At 39.0% G+C, this 24,175-nt stretch overlaps 1 protein-coding gene across 7 annotated transcripts in view; it reads right to left on the bottom strand.

The window, feature by feature from the left end:
• The window catches only part of spag17 (sperm associated antigen 17), a 266,599-nt gene that overhangs the window by 76,400 nt on the left and 166,024 nt on the right, over nt 1-24,175 (bottom strand). For all 7 annotated transcript variants that reach the window (XM_063050679.1, XM_063050682.1, XM_063050683.1 and 4 more), the window contains 6 exons: nt 22,206-22,360; nt 14,859-15,050; nt 14,228-14,337; nt 13,354-13,484; nt 7,320-7,453; nt 3,905-4,078 (listed from right to left, as the gene is read on the bottom strand). In XM_063050679.1, coding sequence (XP_062906749.1) covers nt 3,905-4,078; nt 7,320-7,453; nt 13,354-13,484; nt 14,228-14,337; nt 14,859-15,050; nt 22,206-22,360 — 896 coding nt within the window. The remainder of the gene's footprint in view (nt 1-3,904; nt 4,079-7,319; nt 7,454-13,353; nt 13,485-14,227; nt 14,338-14,858; nt 15,051-22,205; nt 22,361-24,175) is intronic.

A 24,175-nucleotide genomic window follows, 5' to 3' on the forward strand; every position in this document is an offset into this window, starting at 1 on the left:
ACGTTATTGATCAAAATATTAGAAAATTTAGAACTAATATGGAAATTGTAATAATACTTTGCTAAAATAAAAATTTCAAGCTTAAAGTTTGCTAAGATTCTTATGTATCATAAAGAAGCTTTCCTTCAATTTTGGTACTGGTTATATAAATTTATGGTTGGAGAAAATAGTTGTTGACTTCTATTGGGATAGGCCAGTATGTACGTGCAAAAAAAATATTTACCTCTGGCACTCCCCTCTCCCTTTCTTTCTCCCTAGGCCTCCCGTCCCATGATCCTCTCCCTTCTCCAGCTTTGTATCCTTTTTGTTAATCAACTTTCTAGCTGTTAGCTCTATCCCTCCCCCTCCTGTCTTCTCCTATCACTTCGTATCTCCCCCTTCCCGTCCCACTTTGAAATCTCTTACTATCTCTTCTTTCAGTTAGTCTTGACGAAGGGTCTCGGCCCAAAACGTCATCTGTGCTTCTTCCTATGGATGCTGTCTGGCCTGCTGCATTTCACCAGCATTTTGTGTTTGTTGCTTGAATTTCCAGCATCTGCAGATTTCCTCGTGTTTACCTTGCTTGTTCGAACCTTTCACGACTGACTGCAAATGGCAGGTTTGTCTGTTCCTGATTCCATTTGCATATGCACTCTACTTTGGCATCTACAGTACTTTCATCTAACAAACTGCATATTTGGATACTATTCTAACATTATTGGGTCACTTTCTGGGAGGGTGGAAATTTTGTCAAAGTTTCTTTTACTCTTGTCTTACTTGGTGAAAGAGAAGAACCACTATAAATTATTCAGCCTCCAGAGTAAAAAGGGACATCCACTTGCTGTTGCTCTCTGTGTTGGATCGTAATTTAAAGGAGTTGATGCTCAAGATTCAATAAAACAATGTCTCAAAAACTCTACATTTTGTTGAGGAATCTTTTGGTATCAGTACTTGAAATTTTTTCCTTTAAAATATATGATGATGACTTTAAAATATTTATATATTTATTTATTTAGTGATACAGTAAGGAGTAGTCTCCTCCGGCCCTTCGATTCACGCTACCCCAGCAACCCCCAATAAACCCTATTAACCCTAACCTAATTTTGGGACAATTTACAATGTCCAATTAAACTACCCGCTATATCTTTGGACTGTGGGAGGAAACCAGAGGACTTGGAGAAAACCCATGGATTCCATGGGGATGACATACAGAGACTCCTTACAGAATGGTGCCGGAATTGAACTCCGAACTCTGGAATCTCCCGAGCTGTAATAGTATCGCAGTAAATGCTATGCTACTATGGAGACCTGATGTTGATTGGGGGTCGGCTTTATTGAACACCTTCTGCCAAAAAAGGGCACAATTTCCCGGTAGCCACCTATTTAAATTCAACTTCCCAATCCCATTCCGACATGTTGATCCATGGCCTCCTCTCTACCATGATGAGACTACACTCAGGCTGGAGGAGTAACACCTCATATTCTGTCTGAGTAGTCATCAACCTGATGGCATGAACATCTCTCTAGTTTATGGTAATTTCAGCCCCTCCTCTTCTCTCTTTCTCCATGCCCGATTTTGGTTCCCTCTCAGTCTTCACTCTCTTCTCCTTACCTGCCCATTACTTCCTCTGGTGCCCTCTTCCTTCCCTTTCTACCATGGTCCACTGTCCTCTTCTATTAGATTAGATCTTCTTCAGCCCTTTATCTCATCCACCTATCCCCTCCCAGGTTCTTACTTCGTACCTCTCCTCCCTGATTCGGCTATTTTCCCCTTCACATGGTCTCACTTATTACCTACCAGCTTGTATTCCTTCCCCTCTCCCCACCTTGCATTTTTGGTTTCTACTTTTCATTTACTAATGAATGGTCTTGGCTTGAAACCTCAATTGTTTATTCCCTATAGATGCTGCACGACTTGCTGAGTTTCTCTAGCATTTTGTGTGTGTTGCTCAAGATTTCTAATATCTGCAGGATCACTTGTGTTAGTGAAATAATATCCTGCAATGATTCAGGAAGTCAACAGTTCAAGCCAAAGAATTGTTTTGGCTAAAATAACTTTCCAAAGCATATTAGCCAAATCAGGAGTTTAAAGTCATTAATGTTCCTCTTCCCAAAACTGCAGCTTCTATACTTGCAAAGTCATTAATATCCAGTTAATTATTCAACAATGCACTGAAAGCTAAATTCCAGGAAACACTCATCGTGTACTCATTGTCACTAAATTAAAGAAACTGTAAACTCTGCCGATTAAAGGGCAGCCTTCTTGGGGACTGTGACTTCTTGTCAATTTTTTCATACCATTTAAATGCTTCAAACTCAATGAAATACTTTTGCGTGTTATCATGATTAACATGTAAGAAACTCAGTCATCAATTTTTATGTAGCACAAAATAATCTATTCTCGTGATGATGATTGAGAGGTTAATATTGCCTTGTAACCCAAGACCTTCCATGTTGTTCTTTGAAAAGTGCCATGTTAAGTTTTATCTCACCTTGAAGAAGAAGCTGTTTAACCTCACCTAGCAACCAGCACCTGCAATAATATGCACCTCCCTCAGTACTGCACTGAGTGACCTAGATTTAGTGGCCACATCTTGGCAGTGCAACTTAAATCCACCAATTCTCATTCACAGTTGTCTCAAAGAGTACTTGACCTGGGCACCTTAAAATATGTCTGAAAGTAGCATACTCTGACAACAATTCCGTATGGTCCATGCTATGCAACGATTTAATTAAAAGTTTGGCATTGTCCATTAAAAAGCCATCTCTTAGGCATTCAACAAACTCACTCTCTTGAGATACACTACCAGTCTATTTTTCCAATTAACCTGCATGTTAAAATCTCCCATAACACTGCCCTTTTGACTTGCCTTTTCTATTTCCCTGTTGTAATCTGTGGTCCACCTCCCAGCGACTGTTGGGAGGGCTGTATATAACTGCCATCAATGTCCTTTTGTAACTCCTTGCAATTTTGTAACTCAACCCACAAGGATTCAACATCTTCCGATCATATGTCACATCTTTCTACTGATTTGATGCCAATCTTTCCAGTAGAGTCACACCACCTCTTCTGCCTACCTTCCTATCCCTCCGATATAACGTGATTCTGAGCTCCTCAATTTTTATTATGCTCTGCATATTAAGCTGTGATTCAGCCAGACAGGATGCTTTCTAAGCTGCAGCTATAAAAATTGGTGAGGGTCTTTAAGGACGTGCTGAAGATCCTTAGCCTTGTGAGGAAATGGGGATCCTCTTTTCAAGCAAAGTAGCTTCACAGCTTTTACAGGTAAAGTTTGGCAGTAAGAGTGTTATGGAAAATGATAATTTGATTTCAGAAGCAGTGTTGTTAATGAATTATTTTTTAAAAAAGTTAGGGCTTAAACAGAATTAAATGTTTCAGGCTGAACACTCAATATTACAAAATATATCTTTTTATTTAGCCTGTATTGTTAAGTTTACAATAGATATTGGGGCATTGCACTGGCACTGTTTATTTGTCAACTACGTTCATTCTCCCTAGATGGTTCATCTTGGAGTACAATGATACTATATACCAATGCAATTTAGTTTTCCTTCTTAGGCCTGTTTTCATGCAACATTTCTACTAATTCATTATGAATCTTTGCTGAACATTATTTTACAAAATCAATGATGCTGTCTGTTCTTTAAGCTGTGAAATGCTTTTAGATCCAGAACTGTCCTGCTAATCTATGTATTCTTCCTAATAATACTCAAATCTTCAGTACAGAATGATTGCTTAGCTTGTGGTCAGAATTTGAAGGCATCACATTACACGGCTTCATATTTGAATATTCATTTTTAAGTCTGACAAATCTCTACAGGAACTGAATGGATACTCTGGTGAGACTATTAAGTATTTCATTTTGTTCTGCAATTCAGCCTGAAAAATATTCGAATGAGATACCTTAAGGCAGGTCTGCATTTTCAATTGCATTTCGGCGTTTATGGGCTGATGTTGAAAAAGTTGACGGACTTCCAGAACTGCGGGACACTTTAATACAGCCAGAGATGGGGATTCTGCTTGTTGCACTTGCTGATCACAGAGCTGCATGCCAATAGGAGGCCCTGGTACCTTGCACTGGAAACATTAAAAACAAAAAGAGGCATCAGTCAGGGATAACAGACAAGTAAAACTTTCTGCACCTGCTATCATTTCATCTTTTATTATTTAAAACAATCTCCATGTAAAAATGTGGAAAATTTCACTATATAACCAAACAGATGTACATTAAATTCTGAATCTGGGTCAGAATTCAGACTAACTTACTCTTTGAAAATAAAAAGTGATTACCTAATTGCTGAAAAAGCCTAAGTAGTTAGTCATAAAGTCTGGAAACAGGTCATTCGGCCATTCATCTCATCACTTCCACACTAACCAGAGGGCACCCATCTACATTAATCCCATCTTTCAGCAGCTGGGCTGTAACTTTCTATGCCCGAGAGTGCTCAGCTAGACACTTCTTAAATGCTGTCTGCGTTGACAGTAGTGACTCTGTTTCCAATGATTTCCTAGACAATGCATTCCAGGTATTTACTGTTCTCTGAATGAGAACATCCTGCTCTAAACATCTTATGCTTTACCCTAAATCTATGTCCTTTAGTTTGATCTGTGTGTGATATGGGGAATAGTTTCCTGCAATATACCCTATCTATACCTTTCAATATTTTTATAAATTTCAAATTCAGCTCCTGGCTTTCATGCATAGCTTAGCTATTAAACTTAGTGAAACCAGTTCTACTGACAGGAGAAGGAGCAAAGGTGGGTACCGGCGCCTTAAAACCAGTCACTTTGGACAGATGGGGCATGTCAGCCATGGCTGGCAGCTTATCTAGGAAAAGGAAAATTTTGATCTCAAATCTCCTCTATGTTGTGGCTATACCCACTCATTGGGGATGCTTCAGTAGTAAACTGGAAAAATCTAGAGCATGAATCCCTAAGGCAGTCCTATGTTGAGTTCAATGCTTACTGGTAACTCCTATGATGCTGCTGGTGCCAAACTGTATTGATCCCTGCCATTCCTTTGGGTTCATCAGTTGTGTGGAGAGGGGGAGCTTGCTACGTGGGCAACAACTTACTCTCCATATCATACTGCCCCAACTTCCATATCTAGGCAGCTAGGATGCAACATTCAAGGTCGACTCTGACCAACGGTGGGCTAAGAAATGTAAAGGACAGCCTGGGATCTAAAGTAATCTGACCCCAGTGTTTGGGTGACTTGGCTGGAATGGTCTGAACCTGCCTGATTTAGGGAGAACAAAGAAAGTAACTTGTGCACATGTCTGGTGGGAGACCAATAAGTAAATACAAAAGATCCTGCAGATGTTGGAAGTCTGGAGCAACAGGTACAAAATACTGAAGGAACTCAGCAAGTCAAGCAGGATTTATGGAGAGGAATAAATAGTCAATGTTTCAGGTCAAGATCTTTTGTCAGGACAGGAAAGGAAAGGGGTAGAAGCCCAAATGAGAAGGTGGGCGAAGGAGAAGGAGTACAAGCTGGTGGGTGATAGGCAAGACCAGGTGATGGGGAAGGTAGCTGGGTACGGGAGGGGGAAATGAAATAAGAAATTGGGAGGGGATAGGTGCATGAGGTAAAAGGCTGAAGAAGAAGGAGTCCATTAGGAGAGGACAGTGGACCATGAAGAAGGGAAAGGAGGAGGGGAGCTAGAGTGAGCTGATGGGCAGGTGAGGAGGAGAAAAAGGGTGAGAGGGTACCAGAATGGGAAATTGTAGAAGAGAGAAAGTGATTTGGGGAAGAAATTACCAGAAGTTGGAGAAATTGATGTTTATACCATCAGGTTGGTGGTTACCAAGATGGAACATGAGGTGCTGCTCCTCCAGCCTGAGCTTGGCCTCATCATGGCAGTACAGGATCTCATGGATAGACATGTCAGAAAAGGAACGGAAAGTCAAATTGAATTGGACAATAAAGTAATGCTGCTCGTAGCCTTAGCCCAGATCCAATGAGAAGCTGACATGGGCCAGCCAGATGAATCGGACCCAACAAAATCAATCTGGTAAGAAAAAGGGCAACTTCAGGGCACAGAAACAGTGAAAACTCTGGAGACTACTATTATCACATGTTCTGAGATATAATGAAAAGCTAGTCTTTCTTACTGTCATTGAAATCTAATCATTACATAGTGTGCTGAGATAGAACAAGGTAAAACAATAACAATGCAGAATAAAGTGTAGCAGCTATAGCGAAAGTGCATTTCAGGTAAACAATAAACTGCAAGATCATAACAAGGTAGATGGCCAAGAGTCCATCTTATCACATTAGGGAACCATTTAATCAACTTCAAGGACTCTTCATCTCATGTTATTGGTATTAACTGCTTATTTATTATTATTACTATTATTGTTTTTTTTCTTTTCTCTCTTCTTGTATATTTTTTGCACATTGGCCACGGTCCATCCTTTTGCTTGCGGTCTTTCATTGATTCTATTGAGTTTCTTGTATTTACTGTGATTGCCGGCAAGAAAACGAATCTCAGGGTTGTATATAGTGACATATACCCATGTGCTTTGGTAATACATTTACTTTGAACTTTAATAGAGTTATAACAGTGGGGTAGAAACTGTCCTTGAGCCTGGTGTTACATGCTTTTAGGCTTTGTGTGAGTTCAAGATCAAGGGGAAAGCCTAACCAGTATAAACTCTTCTTCGTGGGTAATAACTTCTCTATTCTTTGATGATTCAGAGAGGGTCAGAAAATCCTAGTGGTTGTTCCCAGACATGTAGTTTTGTATAACTTGAATGTAGGATTTTTAGTGAACCAACAAAGATAATATTTAGTTAATAGTTTCTCCTTGTGCCTAACCAATCATTGTTTTTGAGGATGAGTACCTGCAACAAAATGGGATTGGAATTTGCAGCAGTTGGTATGGAACAAAACCAAAATGAATGCTTGCGCACCACATACAAAGCACATCAAGATATTTGATAATCATATTTTAAATGCCACTTCTTAAATTTTTGATAGAATAATTATTCATAGTTTCCAAAATGCACAAGTAGACAAGTGCATATAAAGATTTAAAAAAACTATAGCGTTATACCTTTTATGATGCACACTGGGAATAATTGAAATAGGTAATTTGACACAAGTTTTCAAATGAAGTTTCTTTCAAATTAGTTAAGTACTAACAGAACTCTGTAAGAAGGAACTGTCAACAAAAATGACAGAAAACATGGAAATTCAAGCAACACACATCAAAGTTACTGGTGAACGCAGCTGTGTTCACCAGCAACTTTGAAAAATGACAGAAAACAATCTTTAGTATTAAACTAAATTATTCTTTGAAAGAATGAGGGGTACCTCTCTTTGAGGAAAAGTGTTCCATTTTCTTGATTGAAGGTTAGGTGGAATAATACTAGCCGTATCTTTCTTAATAAGCCAGCGTGATCCAACATCCCTGGTGGATGGCTTGAGAAAAGTAATACCCAACACACCTATTCATAGGAGAGATGATAAAAAGTAAACAATAAAAGAAATGAAGTCCTGTATCCACCACACCTCCAGACATGGGTTATAATCTTTATCCAGAATTTAAATACTTACATTATTAAATACCAACTAACTTTAAAACTACATTGTAAGCACTAGAATATAATTGATTACTTTTACAAAGAAAACTCTTCTCACTATTGCCTATCCATAGTAAGATACAATGACCATAGCTATTTAGTTTCTTATAAGGATTGTTAATGTTCACCTTGAATAACTCACAGGATTTTTTTTCTAGTAATTCATCATCCAAATCACTGACGTAAAATGTGAAAAGAAGCAGTCCTAATACCAACCCCTGCAAAACACCTCTAGTCACCGGTAGTTAACCAGAATAGGCCTCCTTTGTTCCTACTCTTTGCCTCCAACCAATCAGCCAATCTTCTATCCATCTAGTGTCTTTCTTGCAATACCATGGGCTCTTATCTTGTTAAGCAGCCTCATGTGCGACACCTTGTCAAAGGCCTTCTGAAAATCCAAGTAAACAGCATCCACTCATTTTCCTTTGTCTATACTGCCTGTTATTTCCTCAAAGAATTCCAACAGATTTGTCAGGTAAAGATGTCAACAAAACAGAGAGAGTACAGAGAAGATTTACTAGAATGTTACCTGGGTTTCAGCACCTAAATTACAGAGAAAGGTTGAACAGGTTGGGTCTTTCTTCTTTGGAGCGTAGAAGCTTGAGGGGGGGGACTTGATAGTGGTATTTAAAATTATGAGGGGGGTAGATAGAGTTGACGTGGATAGGCTTTTTCCCTTGAGATTAGGGGAGATTCAAACAAGAGGACATGAGTTGAGAGTTAGGGGGCAAAAGTTTAGGGGTAACATGAGGGGGAACTTCTTTACTCAGAGAGTGGTAGCTGTGTGGAATGAGCTTCCAGCAGAAGTGGTAGAGGCAGGTTTGATATTGTCATTTAGAGTAAAATTAGATAGCTATATGGACAGGAAAGGAATGGAGGGTTATGGGCTGAGTGCAGGTTGGTGGGACTAGGTGAGAGTAAGCATTTGGCATGGATTAGAAGGGCCGAGATGGCCTATTTCCATGCTGTAATTGTTATATGGTAAGATTTCTCCTTAAGAAAACGATGCTGACTTTAGCCTACTTTATAATGTGCCTCCAAGAACTCCGAAACCTCATCCTTAATAATGGATGAAGGGTCTTGGCCTGAAACATCAGCTGTTTACTCTTTTCCATAGATGCTGCCTGGCCTGCTGAGTTCTTCCAGCTTTTTGTATGTGTTCCTTAATAATGGACTCCAACATCGTCCCAATCACTGAAATCATGTCAACAGGTCAATGATTTCCTTTCTTCTGTCTCTCTCCCATCTGAAAGAGTGGATTGACATTTGCAATTTTCCAGTCTTCCACAATCTCTTTATCTACTTCTTTTAGAACCCTGGAGTGTAGCCCATCTGGTCCAGGTGACTTACCTAACTTCAGACTTTTTAACTTCCCAGGCACCTTCTCCTTAGTAATAGCAACAACACTAACTTCTGCCTACTTACACTCTAGAATTTCTAGCATACTACTAGTGTCTTCCAGTGAAGACTGATGCAAAATACTTATTAACTTGATTTGCTATTCCTTTGTCCACCATTATTACCTCTCCAGCATCATTTTCTAGCAGTCCAATATCCACTCTCGCCACTCTTTTACACTTTATATTTCTGAAAAAAATTTGGTATTCTCTTTTATATTATTGGCTAGCTTACCTTTATATTTCATCTTTTCTCTCTGTATGCTTTTCAGTTGCCTTCTGTTGGTTTTTGAAAGCATCCAAATCCTTTAACTTCGCACTAATTTTTGCTATATTATATGCGCTTGCTTTTGCACTGCCTTTGACTTCCTTGTCAGCCATCCTCCCTCTAGAATACTTCTTCATCTTTGGGGTGCATCTATCCTGCGCCTTCTGAACTGCCCCCCAGAAACTCCAGCCATTGCTGTTCTGACGTCCCCTTTTGTCCCCTTCCAATCAGCTTTAGCCAGTTCCTCTCTCATGCCTCTGCAATTTCCTTTACACCATTGTAATAATGATACCTCTGAACTTACCTGCTCCCTCTCAAACTGAAGGGCGAATATGATCATATTATGATCACTGCCTTCTAATAGTCCCTTTTCCTTAAGCATCCTAATCAAATCTGGTTCATTACACAACATTCAAACCATAATTGCTTTCTCCTACTTGGCCCAACCAAAGCTGCTAAAAAGCTGTATCGCATGTATTCTACAAATTTCCTTTCTTGGGGTCCAGAACCAACCTGATTTTCCTAATCAATATGTATATTGAAATCCCCCATAACTATTATAACATTGCCCTTTTTACATGCCTTTTCTATCTCCCATTATAATTTGTACTCCACATTCTGGCTACTATTTGAAAGTCTGTATATAACTCACATCTGTTTTTTTTTTAGCCTTGCAGTTTCATAACTTTACCCACAATGAGTTTACATCTTCCAATTCTATGTCACGTCTTTCTAAGGATTTGATTTAATTGTTACCAACAGCATCAAGAGAAACAACACATTGGGGAGTGTTAGAAAAGGATGAGTATACAACATTTAACAGTCTCTGAATATTAGAGAAGGAATAACAGCCCTTTACAAAACCTGTTTGGTCCTGAGAGATAATTTTAGCTAGAATATTCTCCAGTCGATTAGCCATTATTTTTGAAAGAATTTTAGCCTCCACATTTAATAACAAAATAGGTCTATATGAAGCGCAGTCAGTAGGGTCTTTTTCTTTCTTAAGAATTAAAGAAATAGAAGATTCATAAAATGTGGGAGATAAATCTCGTATCAAAAAAGAATCTTTAAGCGTTTCCAACATATATGGAGAAAGCAATTTTTCAAATTTTTTATGAAATCCTACAGAATAACCATCCAATCCAGGAGCTTTACCAGATTCCTGTGAGTCGGCTGGGGTGATATACTGCGTCCGGTGCTCCCGATGTGGCCTTATATATATTGGCGAGACCCGACGCAGACTGGGAGACCGCTTTGCTGAACATCAACGCTCTGTCCGCCAGAGAAAGCAGGACCTCCCAGTGGCCACACATTTTAATTCCACATCCCATTCCCATTCTGACATGTCTATCCACGGCCTCCTCTACTGTAAAGATGAAGCCACACTCAGGTTGGAGGAACAACACCTTATATTCCGTCTGGGTAGCCTCCAACCTGATGGCATGAACATCGACTTCTCTAACTTCCGCTAATGCCCCACCTCCCCCTCGTACCCCATCTGTTACTTATTTTTATACATACATTCTTTCTCTCACTCTCCTTTTTCTCCCTCTGTCCCTCTGAATATACCCCTTGCCATCCTCTGGGTCCCCCCCCCCCTTGTCTTTCTTCCCGGACCTCCTGTCCCATGATCCTCTCGTATCCCCGTATCCCTTTTGCCTATCACCTGTCCAACTCTTGGCTCCATCCCTCCCCCTCCTGTCTTCTCCTATCATTTTGGATCTCCCCCTCCCCCTCCAACTTTCAAATCCCTTACTCACTCTTCCTTCAGTTAGTCCTGATGAAGGGTCTCGGCCTGAAACGTCGACTGCACCTCTTCCTAGAGATGCTGCCTGGCCTGCTGCGTTCACCAGCAACTTTTATGTGTGTTGTTTGCTTTACCAGATTGCATTGAAAGAATAGCTTTCTGAATTTCGTTTTCAGTAATAAGAATATCAAGAGTTTGTTGATCTTCAACAGAAATTCTAGGAAAATCAATTTTTTGTAAAAAGGCATTCATTTTAGAAGGATCAGCTGGAAACTGAGATTTATAAAGTTCAATGTAAAAGTCTTGAAAAATTTGTTGCATCTCTTGATGCTGAAAAGACATTTGACAGAGTTGAATGAAAATACTTATTTAACATTTTAGAGAAATTTGACTTTGGTATTAATTTTAATAAGTGGATTAGAACGATATATAAAAGCCTTATTGCTACTGTTATTACTAATAATTGCAGATCTCCTTTTTTTGACTCTCGCGGGGTACGAGACAGGGATGTCCGTTAAGTCCCTTGTTAATTAATTCGGTGTTGGAACCCTTGGCCATTGCACTTCGTGAAGCTAAAGATATCCATGGAATTTTCATAAATGGGACTATTCATAAGATCTCCCTTTATGCTGATGATCTCTCAGTTTATGTTTCGAATCCTGAAAAATCCATTCCTAGTTTATTGAAATTGTTAAATGAATTTGGAAAGTTTTCAGGATATAAACCAAACCTTCATAAAAGTGAATTATTTCCTCTAAATGATTCTGCTTCTATACATCCTGACATTCCTTTTAAAGTTACAGACTCTTTTAAATATTTAGGTACTATTATCACTAAAAATCACAGAGACCTTTATAGAGCTAATTTGGTTCCTTTAGTGGATTTTATGAAGCAATTATTTTGTAGATGGAATCCACTTACACTTTCGTTAGCCGGCTGAATTCATGCAGTTAAAATGATGATTTTACCAAAATTTTTATATGTATTTCAAAATATTCCTATTTTTTTAACTAAGAAGTTTTTTGATCAGGTTGATTCTATTATTTCATCTTTTGTTTGGAATAATAATTGTTACCAACAGAGCCACCACTCCCACTCAGCCTACCTGCCTGTCCTTTTAACACAATGTGTATCCTTAGAGGTTAACTATGATCTTCTCACAGCAATGACTCAGTGATTCCCACAAAGTCATACCCGCCAATCTCTAAACGCACTATACATCATCTACATTACCCTGTATACTGGCTGCATTCAAATATAACACCTTCAGTCCTGCTTGATTTTGCCCCCATGTTGTGCTACAACTCATCCCACTGACTGTAATTTTGTCCTATCACTTGCCTGTCCTTCCTCACAGAATCACTATACCCTACATCTACTTGAATATCAACTACCCCATCCTCAGCTATATCACTCCAGTTCCCAAATTAGTTTAAACACTCCTCAACAGCTCTAGCAAACCTGCCTGCAAGGTACTGGTCCCCTTGGGTTCAGGTGTAACCCTTCCTTTTTGTACAGTTCATACCTTCCCCAGAAGAAACCCTAATGAACCAGAAATCTGAAACCCTGCTCCCTGCAGCAATTCCTCAGCTACACATTCATCTGCCAAATTATCCTATTCATGGCCTCACTGGCATATGGGTGTACTTGTTGCTGAGGGGAATAGCCACAGAGGAATCCTTCACTGACTGCTTATTCCCCTTACTTCTCCTGGTGGGTTGTCACCCATCTACTACCTGAAGCCTGCACTCTGGGGTGACCACCTCAGTAAAAGTCTCATCTATGACATTTTCAGCCTCTCAAAGGGTCCTGGGAACATTCAGCTTCAGATCCAGTTCCTTGACCTTGTCAGTCAGGAGCTGAAGTTGGGTGCACTTCCTGTAGATGCAGTCATCAGGGACACTCTTAATTATCCTGAAATCTCACATCTCCTTAAGGAGGTACATTGCACGCCTTAACTACCATCCTGCCTATACTTGCTGTACCTCTAGCTTCTCAAGCTCAAGTTCTAACATGTGTCTGATTAATCAAGATTAATGTAATGATACATAAATATGAAAGGAATATTCATTAGAGCAGGGGCTCCCAAATGTCATGGACCCTTATCATTAACCAAAGGGTCCATGTACCTCAGGTTGGGAACACGTACATTAGAGAGGTTGAAATATGCAGAGGAAAAGCATTTCACATACTTAAGGAAAGACAAATAATTATGCCGAAGTGCTGCAGCTACCAAAATAGCCAAAGACGTTGCAGTCAAAATTACTATGAAGTAAATCACAAAAGTTGCGTAACTTTACAGTAAGTGTGCTTCAGAACAAGACCAAAAAAATCTTAGTATTTGTCTTGAGACCTGGATATTCTGGCAATTGTTCTTTCAAAACTGCAGTAGTTGAATTGGAGGATGCTTGATATATGTATTCTTCTACATCTCTTGATCGTAGTAGTTCAGTTCCTGAGCCATCGGCATGCAGAATAAACAATCTGATGTTTGAAACAAATCAATGTTATATTAGATATATATTTCATATTACAACTTAAAGGATAGTACAATTGCTAGTTATATGGTGACACAGGCCCAAGGTACACAGCTAGCTACTATCAACAGGATGGAATCACACATGCAGTTGCAATATTGCTGAATTATGGATCTAATTTAGGGAGGTATCAATATGCAAAACAAGTCATATGACTTAATAAGCATGATGACCACCAAAGAAATAATGACTAACAAGCATTGCTGTTGCAAGTCCAGCAGTGCAAAACTAGGTTTATATTTTCAAATGATAATTAAAAGAAATGTCCAAATGGGCAGATACTTGAGCCATATTCAGATTAGCCACCATCAATCCCTCAAAACCCAAAGATTCCTAGATAGTTTTAATTTTATACCTGCCAGAGAAGCAAGAGTGCCTTATATTTAATTAAATCAACCAACTACTATCCTAAGATCATGAAAATGGCAACAGTATTAAATTGGATCAAAAACCCATTCAAGCATCAACAACTGTTGATCAATGTTTTCAAACTTCATTTATATTAACGGACCAACACGTAAAACTAAAATGGATTTGGGGCAGATCTGAAATAACACTATTGATCTATTGGCCTTTACAGACAAAAGCTCAGATATTTAATGTACTGTATTTACTCTATGTGTGGGTGCTATGCGCTGACTGTCTTATAAAATTCTTCCAAGTAAAAAAAAACGTAAATTTGTAACAAACCTTGGGGCATGTTTGGTATAAGTGATGGGTTCATGTTTAATCCTTTGGTCATCTTTTCTCTTTTGTTCGTCACTGTGGATCGCAGCAAATATATTCCCATCTAACATTACCTAATGCATAAAATGAAACAAGCTTGAATTATTCTTATACCTCTATTTGCCATACTGTATATGAATTTGTAATAGTTACTGGTAACAGAAGTTTTTATAATACAAAATGTTATTAAAATAGAGTAGAACAGCTTTATTATACAAATGTTATTCCAGATATGGCAATATTATTCATCATCTTAACTTCATCAGAAACTACAGTCTGTAATTTCTCCATTCCCTTCTAAATATTCTTGCTCATTCTCCAACAAAAGACTCGGACCAATAATTTACCCACAATGCAAAATTCCTGTGAGCCTAAATTTATTATGTGGAACTCTCAGAATACTTAATGCAAATTAAAATAGAATATTACCATGACAACATACAAAATCCTTTAATGATCATTATAACCAAAGTAATTCTTCCTTGAACTACTATTTTATTCATTTTAGCATTTAATCAGTTAGATAAGATGCTTATGACTGGGACATAAAAACTTGGTGAGTTGAGCACAGATTTTTAATTGTATATTACATCACCTGGAAATAATTTCCCTCAGGATCTATGACCTCACAGATAATTGGAGAGTTACATTTCATAAAATAAGCACCAGGCTGAAGTTCTGTAGGATTGATAGTAGAGTGTTTTACAATATCATTATTAGTTCCCGATGTGTATATAGCACATCCATCCTGGTCAATTAAAAGACTCCCTACACTTGCTGGAAAAACCTGAAATGCAAAAACAGAAAGTAAGCCGATTAAAGTGTCAGCATTGAAAATTATTCCGATCAAAAAGGAAGCTTGTTTTTTTTCCAGGCCAAAAAGCACCAATTTACCGAAGAACAGAGCAGACAGACTTCTTAGCCCTTCAAATCTAAGCAGTCAATCTGTAAGAATATTGCAAATCTGTGACAGTCAGAATGTGTTTGCACCAGCCAAAAAAGAGCTGCCTAGACTAATTACACCTTGTATCACATCATCCTTATCCTGTAAGTAACAAGGGTAAGCGCACATCACAAACATGAGAAAATCTGCAGATGCTGGAAATCTAAAGCAAATCACAAAACGCCGGAGGAACTCAGCAGACCAGGCAGCATCTATGCAAAAGAGCAAACAGTCAATGCCTCGGGGCGAGACCTGATGAAGGGTCTTAGCCCGAGGGATCGACTGTTTCCTCTTTTCCGTAGATGCTGCCTGGCCTGCTGAGTTCCTCCAGCATTTTGTGTATTGCCTAAGACTACACTTGTATGTGTTTTAAAGGTGCTGAGAGTTTCTGCCTCTACTGCCCTTTCAAGCAGTGAACTCCAGACGACCACCAGTTTCCCATTTTTACCTCTAATCCTTGAACCAATATTTTGTTTTGATTCTTCTGTTAGAGAAAGTAGCTCCTTTCCATTTAATACCATGGACCCCTACTATTAACTGAGGGATCTATGGACCTCAGGTTGGGAACTCCTTTTTTAAACCCTTCAATTTATGCACTTCAATTAAACCTTCCTTTGTTCCAAAGAAAATAATCCCACCTTGATAAATCTTTACACATTATTATTATTCATCATCCTCATGTTTCCTTATACTCTCTCTGGTACAATCACATTTTCCCTCTAATGTGCTACTTAGAATTGCGTCCAAGCTATGATAGAACCACAAATATATGTAGTTCCAGCATTACCTTATTGCTTTTATATTCTAAGCTTTGGCTACATTCTGGTATAGGTTTCCAGAAGAACGTGGCACCAGTGGACAATGCCACCAGGGTGATATCCTCTTGATGATTCAAGATACTACTTCTTTCATTTCTTTTACATCTTCTTTTTCTTTCAAATGTAGTTCTGCTACTGTTGGAGCCTTTCATCAGCATTTTGGTGGTGTGTTTTCAAGCTCATTGAGTTATCTGGTGCTTTGCTTTCGCGGGGGGGGGGGGGGTCCATGAAGCATGCAGCCGCGACATCAATAAGACCGGAGAGCTCCATTTCTCACAGATCTCACCAATTAAAGCACCGAGGAAGATTAAAAACATTGAGCCGAGTGTGGAAGGCAAGAGAGTGTACAGCACCATCTTCCCACCTCTTGCTCACTGCTGCCAGAGGAAGGTCCCTGCGTTTGAATGGACTCTCTCTCCCTCGATCCTATCAGTGAATGATGCCAGGTTCTGGGTATTGGGAAAGGATTATTCAACGCAGTTTGTGGATTGGATTCTGTAGTTCATACTATGATGTGGTACTGGTTTCTGATCGCTTCTTTTTTTGTTGTTATTTTGGGCAACTTTGAATCCAGGCAGCCTGCAGATAACAAATACTGAGCTGAACTGAATATGCCTGGAACCTTTGAATTTTTTGTTTTATGTTCTGTATATTTCATTCTTTTTTTTGTTGCTGTTTGTGCAATTTGTTTTCTTTTTGCACATTGGTGTGTTGGCTGTTTTTCTTTGAATGGTTTCCATGGTGGTTTTGTTTTGTGGCTGTCTATGGGGAAGACTATTCTCAGGGTTGTATACTGCATATATACTTTGATAACAAATGTACTTTGAATCTTTGAATCTAATGCAAAAGCTTTTCTTGTGCTTTGTTTAAAAAAAATCTGCCTCTTATCTGTTGACTAACATTACAAGGCCCCTGTTCCACCACACCACAAAATATTCTGCACTTTCTGTATATTTCTTTTCCACATGCACCTTTCAAAAAATATATTGTCACATTTCTCCAAAGTGAATTGCATTTCACCACCCATTTGATCCCACCATCTATATATTTTTGTAGTCACTTTCTCCTCACTGCCAATAACTTGGCTAAATTTTGTGTCACCTACAAATGCTTTATAAAAAGTTGTAAACCTTCATTTACTGTAAGTCATTAATTTTATGAAAAGCAAAGGAATGTGTGTGGAACCTATCAGGAAAAGCTTTACAGTCACAAAAGCACCTGCCATGTGTTGCCCTTACTTTCTGCCACTAAATCAGTTTTAAATCCAATTTTCCTCTCTTCTTTGGATTTTATGGGCCAGGTTTTGGACTTTTTTTTGGACCAGGTTTTCCAGTTGGGAGTCTGTAAAATCAATGTGAACTTTATCAAATGCTCCACCCACATCAAACCCTATTTGCATCCTCAAAACGTTCAATTAAATTCGTAAGACAAAACTTTCCCTTAACAAATCCATGCCAATATCTGTGTTTTTTGCAATTAAGGATTATAATATTTCTTATAGCCTGACAGTGGCAGTTGTTTAAAGGCCAAATGACAAGGTAAGGGAACTGTAGATGATGGGAAATATTGTAAATTTGATAAAAATAAAAAGGAAGCATATGTAAGATTTTAGAAGCAGACATCAGACAGTGCCCTTAAGGAGTACGAGGAAAGCAGGAAAGAACTCAAAATAAATTAGGAGGGCCAAAAGGCCCTTGATGAGAAGAAATAAGGAAAATCCAAAGATATTTTATACATACATTAAAAAAAAGAGGAAAGAAAGCTTAAGAAAGTAGGATCACTCAAGAATAAAGGAGGGAATTTATGCCTGGAGCCAAAGGGTATGGGCAAGGTATTGAATAAGTACTTCACATTGACATTCACTAAGGAGAAGAACAATGAAGGCAGTGAGATTATATAGGGAAGCTAATAATCTAGAGTATGTTGAGCAAGGAAGAGGTGGTGCTGAGTCTAATAAAGAACAAGGTGGTGGATAAGTATACAGGGTCTAATACTTAATTATTGAGAAATGCAAGAGTATATTTTATGTATTACACTGTACTGCTGCCACAAAACAACAAACGTCATTGGATATGTCTATCCACGGCATCCTCTACTGTAAAGATGAAGCCACACTCAGGTTGGAGGAACGACACCTTATATTCCGTCTGGGTAGCCTCCAACCTGATGGCGTGAACATTGACTTCTCTAACTTCCATTAATGCCCCTCCTCCCCTTCGTGCCCCATCCCTTATTTATTTATTTATTTATTTATTTATTTATTTATTTATTATTTTTTCCAATTTTTTTCTCTCTTTTTTTCTCCCTCTGTCCCTCTCACTATAACTCCTTGCCTGCTCTCCATCCTCTGGGCTCCCCTTCCTCCTCCTTTCTCCCTAGGCTTCCCATCCCATGATCCTCTCCCTTCTCCAGCCTTGTATCCCTTTTGTCAATCACCTGTCCAGCTCTTGGCTCCATCCCTCCCCCTCCTGTCTTCTCTTATCATTTCAGATCTCCCGCTCCCCCTCCCACTTTCAAATCTCTTACTATCTCTTCTTTCAGTTAATCCTGACGAAGGGTCTCGGCCCGAAACGACGACTGTAACTCTTCCTACAGATGCTGTCTGGCCTGCTGCGTTCACCAGCATTTTGTGTGTGTTGTGTCATTGGTAATGAACTTGAATTTGAGGGGAGATCACTGGGGCCTTGACGAGAGTTTTGAAGGGTGATATACAAGGCAAGGTGTTTCTCCCCCCCCCCCCCAACACAGGGAGTGTTAGGTGCCTGGTATGAGCTATCATGGCTATCAGTGGAAGCGGATATGATAGCAGTGTTTAAGAGGATTTTAGGCAGAAACATGAATATTCAGGTAATGAAGGGATATGGATCATGTGCAGGCAGAAGATATTTAGTTTAATTGGGTATCATGCTTGACACAAGCATCTTGAGGTGAACATGTGGACGCTTTGGAGATGGTGCAGAAGAGGTTCATTAGGATTTGCCTGGATTGGAGTATTAGGTATATGGAAAGGTTGACCAAACTTGGATTGTTTTCTTTGGGGAGCTTGAAGTCGAGGAGAGACCTGATAAAGGTTCATAAAATTATGAGAGGCATAAATATGGCAGATAGTTAGAGTCTTTTTCCCCATGTAGAAATGGCAAATACTATAGGATATAGCTTTAAAGCGAAAGGGGGAAGTTTTAAAGAGATGTGCAGGGTAATTTTTTTATTAAACATGGAATGTGGTGGGTGCATTGAATATGCTGCTGGGCTGCTAGTGTTAAGAAGCACATGAACATAGATGGAGGGACATAGATCATATACATGAAATTCGGCATAATGATCTGCATAGATATTGTGGGCCTAAGGGCTTGTTCCAGTACTGTATGTTCTAACATATTCTAATACTCCTCAGAATTGAATGCAATTTTTGACTATCAAAGTTAAAAAACTGAAATTACTTGCTTTCTCACTTCATCTATTTTTAAACAATGGTACAATGTTAGGAATCCTCTAGCACCATTCTCGTAGCTAGGAAAGTTTATACTCAGAGCTTCTGTACTTCCTCCAATACTTCTTTTAACAGTCTGACAATTTATCCACTTTCAAATATGTTAAAACTATTAGTACTTGTTTTGCTTTAAAAAAAAACTCATCTAATATTTAAACTTCCTCCTTAACTATATCATTAGTGTCATCTCATTCTTCTTTGAAGGCCAAATACTTATTAAAAAGCTAGGCCCATAACTACACCTCTACATATGGGTTATAATTATCATCAGGACCCCACCACTCAGGTTATGCTGTTGCCATCAAGAGCCTCAGGACTCACACCACCGGGCTTAGCAACAGTTATTACCCCTCAACCATCAGGCTCTTGAACCAACTTCACTTGCCCCATCATTGAACTGTTCCTACAACCCCTATGAATTCACTTTCAAGAACTATTCATCTCATGTTTTTGATATTTATTATTTATTTATTATTATTTCTTTTTTTCTTCTGTATTTGCACAGTTTGCTGTCTTTTGCACACAAGTTGTTTATCTGCCCTGTTGGGTATGGTCTTTCATGCGAGATCATCCACTTTGGAAGGAATAATAGAAGAGCAGATTGTTATATAAATGGTGAAAGGTTGCAGCATGCTGTTGTGAAGAGGGACTTGGGAGTGCTTGTTCATGAATTGCAAAAAGTTGGTTTGCAGGTACAACAGGTTATTAAGAAGGCAAACAGAGTGTTGGTCTTCATTGCTAGAGGGATTGAATTCAAGAGCAGGGAGGTCATGCTGCAACTATACAGGGTACTGGTGAGGTCGCACCTGGAGTACTGTGTGCAGTTCTGGTCTCCGTACTTGAGGAAGGATATACTGGCTTTGGAGGCAGTGCAGAGGAGGTTCACTAGGTTGATTCCAGGGATGAATGGGGTTAACCTATGAGGAGAGATTGAGTCACCTGGGACTATACTCTGGAATTCAGAAGAATGAGAGGGGATCTTATAGAAACATACAAAATTTTGAAAAGGATAGATAAGATAGAAGTAGGAAAGTTGTTTCCATTGGTAGTTGAGACTAGAATTAGGGGACATTGCCTCAAGATTCAGGCGAGAAGATTTAGGATGGAATGAGGAGAAACTGGTTTTCCCAGAGAGTGGTGAATCTGTGGAATTCTCTGCCCAGGGAAACAGTTGAGGATTCCTCACTAAATATATTTAAGATACAGTTAGATAGGTTTTTATCATAGTAAGAGAATTAAGCGTTATGGGGAAAAGGCAGGTAGAGGGAGCTGAGTTTACGGACAGAGCAGCCATGATCTTATTGAATGGCGGGGCAGGCTTGATGGGCCGGATGGCTAACTCCTGCTCCTATTTCTTATGTTCTTATGTTCATTGATTCTATTATGGTGTTTGGACTGACTGAGTATGCGTACAAGAAAACAAACATCAGGGTTGCATGTGGTGACATGTACATACTTTGATAATAAATTTACTTTGAACTTAGGTAACCTTTATTCCAGAATTAACCTTTATCATAGCCCATATATTCTCCTGCCCATCATGTACTTATAATAACATGTCTTTGTCCAATTTTGTTCGCAAGTATCTTCTCATAGGCTCTCATTGATTTCCAAGTTTCTCTTTAAATTTCACCTCTATGCTTTCAGTACTCTTCTATAGCTTTCTGCCATTTTAAGCTCTTGGTGCTCCACATACTGTAAGCTCATGAATGTATTTCGACAGTCAGGGTTCTTGGTTGGCTGTACCAACATTCCTTTATGGAAAAATTGGCATTCTGTATCAACATGGATAATGTAAACAACTTTCCCTTCAAAAGAGGAAGTCATGTGCAATACCAGACTATTAATCCTTTAAATGAAGTGTTCCCAGCCTTTTTTATGCCATGGATCCCTACCATTAACTGAGGGGTACATGAATCCCAGGTTGGGAACCCCTGCTTTACGTGTAGTTGATTCAGTTGGCAAGCACCTGTAAGTACCAATGATGCGACATGCAATAGTAAATGCAGTCAGTTTCATAGTAATATTGTCAAAGAGACATTCAATTGTGTGGGTTGGAACAAAGAAGAAAGAGAAACTTTTAAATGGCAATGGCCTGCTAATTTACTGTATTCCTTCTGGCAATTTTGTAAAGCTACCAGAAATATCTGGCAAGTTAGCCATTTGCTGATGTCCATGTCAGAAGTATTTCTAATGTTGTGAATGTGCAAATTTGGTGTAGACACTCTGTAGGTGTGACACTCTGAAAGTAAGATAGTTCTGCAGCAAGCAATGTTCTAGGTGATAATCTTTTTGTTTGTCATTTTCCCTCTTCTACTTGCACTATTTCAGTCAAATAAATAATGGCAATAGGAAAGATGGAAGTGTAATGATCTTGATTTTAACCATGACTCCCACAATGTGTGGAATTCAGTGAGCAACCTTTAAGACAGCAAATTCTATCCATTTTTTAACTAATGAGGAATAAGATCACTTGGCATTCAAGATTAACTAAGAATTAAAGGTGAAAGATAATCATGAACTAACAGTTGCTATGTACATTACAATTGTCTATCCTTTTCACAAGCAACACTTGAAGGTTCACCAAAGTATTTAACTAAAATAAGCTGTATATTTGCTTAAGAAATCATTGCTTTGGTTTAATACTCATATTAAAAACTGAAATTAAAAATAATATTGTTGCCACGATACCTGGTAAATGCCCTGAGGCTTGGCAATGATGGTCGTACCATTTCCAAATACTGCAGAACACGTGCAGTCATCCCAGTTCATTAAAACAGTGGCAAATCCCATGCACTCCACCTTTATGCATTTAACACACCTAGTCACCTTTTCTGGGGTTACCTCTGTGAAAACATTTAAGTGGTTAATTGTATTTAAATATAACAGCAAAAACCAGGATTTTATATTTGTTGAAAAATTCATGGTTTACAGGAAGGATATTATTCACTTTTGGGGATGGATTTCCAGTGGGCTTCTAATTTTGAATCTGCTCAAGCACAGTAATTTGTCTAATTTTATGTGACAATAAGTATCCTAGTAGGATTCCAGAATTGTATATCCTTCACAATCTTGTTCTCACATATGTTGCACTGGCAAAATCATTAAATTTCAATTTGTATTAAACTACGGGCTGATGCCAGTACACTGTAACTTTGGAAGGATACTTGCTAGGATCACTGGTCTCATAGTTTCTGTTATTCCCTTCCTAACTTGGTTCACTGAAACCTTTAGAATCAGAATCAGATTTAATAACACTGGCAGATATTGTGAAATTTGTTGACTTTGTAGCAGCAGTACAACGTAATACACAATAAGAGAGAAAAAACATGAATTACAGTAAGTATATGGAAACATAGAAAACCTACAGCACAATACAGGCCCTTCGGCCCACAATGCTGTGCTGAGCATGCACTTACTTTAGAAATTACATAGGGTTACCCATAGCCCTCTATTTTTCTAAGCTCCATGTACCTATCCAGTAGTCTCTTAAAAGACCCTATCGTATCCACCTCTACCACCGTTGTCGGCAGCCTATTCCACGCACTCACTACTCTCTGCGTAAAAAACTTACCCCTGACATCTCCTTTGTACCTACTTCCAAGCACCTTAAAACTGTGCCCTCTCGTGTTAGCCATTTCAGCCCTGGGAAAAAGCCTCTGACTACCCACATGATCAATGCCTTAATTTAACTATTTAATATATATTAAAGTAATGAGTGCAAAAATAGAAATAAAAGAGTAGTGAGGTAATGTTACAACATACATCAAAGTTGCTGGTGAACACAGCAGGCCAAGCAGCATCTATAGGAAGAGGCGCAGTCGACGTTTCAGGCCGAGACCCTTCGTCAGGACTAACTGAGGTAATGAGGACTAAGTGAGGTAATGTTCATGGGTTCAATGTCCATTCGGAAATTGGACAGCAGGGAAGCTGCTCCTGAGTCATTCAGTGTGTGCCTTTTGCTTCTGTACCTCCTTCCTGATGGTAGCTGGGAGAACAAAGCATGACCTGGGTGACAGAGGTGCTTAATGATGGACACTACTTTTTTGAGGCATCACTCCTTGAACATGACCTGGATACTACGGAGACTAGTGCTCGTGATGGAGCTAAGTAAGTTTACAACTCTCTGCAGCTTAATTCAGTCCTGTGCAGTAGTTTTCCATACCAGATTGTGATGCAGTGAAATATAGCCACTGTTGTGCCTTCTTGTAGCTGCATCAATATGTTGGGTCCAGGTTAGATCCTCAGAGATATTGACATCCAGGAATTTGAAATTGTTCACTCTTTCCACTTCTGATCCTTCTATGAGGATTAGTAGGTGTTCCCTTGTCTTACCCTTTCTAAAGTCCACAATCAGTTCTTTGGTTTTAATGATGTTGAGTGCAAGGTTGTTGCTACAACACCACTCAACTAGCTGATATATCTCAGTCCTGTATCTCCTCTCATCTCCATCTGAAATTTTGCCAACAATGGTTGTATTGTCAGCAGGTTTCTAGATGACATTTGAGTTGTGCCTAGCCCCACAGTCATGGGTGTAAAGAGGGTAGAACAGTGGGCTAAGCACACACTCCTGAGGTGCACCAGTGTTGATTGTCAACGAGGTGGAGATGTTGTTTCTGATCAACACAGATTGTGGTCTACCGATTAGGAAGTCAAGGATC

Source organism: Mobula hypostoma, chromosome 6, assembly GCF_963921235.1.
Source record: "Mobula hypostoma chromosome 6, sMobHyp1.1, whole genome shotgun sequence".
Classification (NCBI taxonomy): Eukaryota; Metazoa; Chordata; class Chondrichthyes; order Myliobatiformes; family Myliobatidae; genus Mobula; species Mobula hypostoma.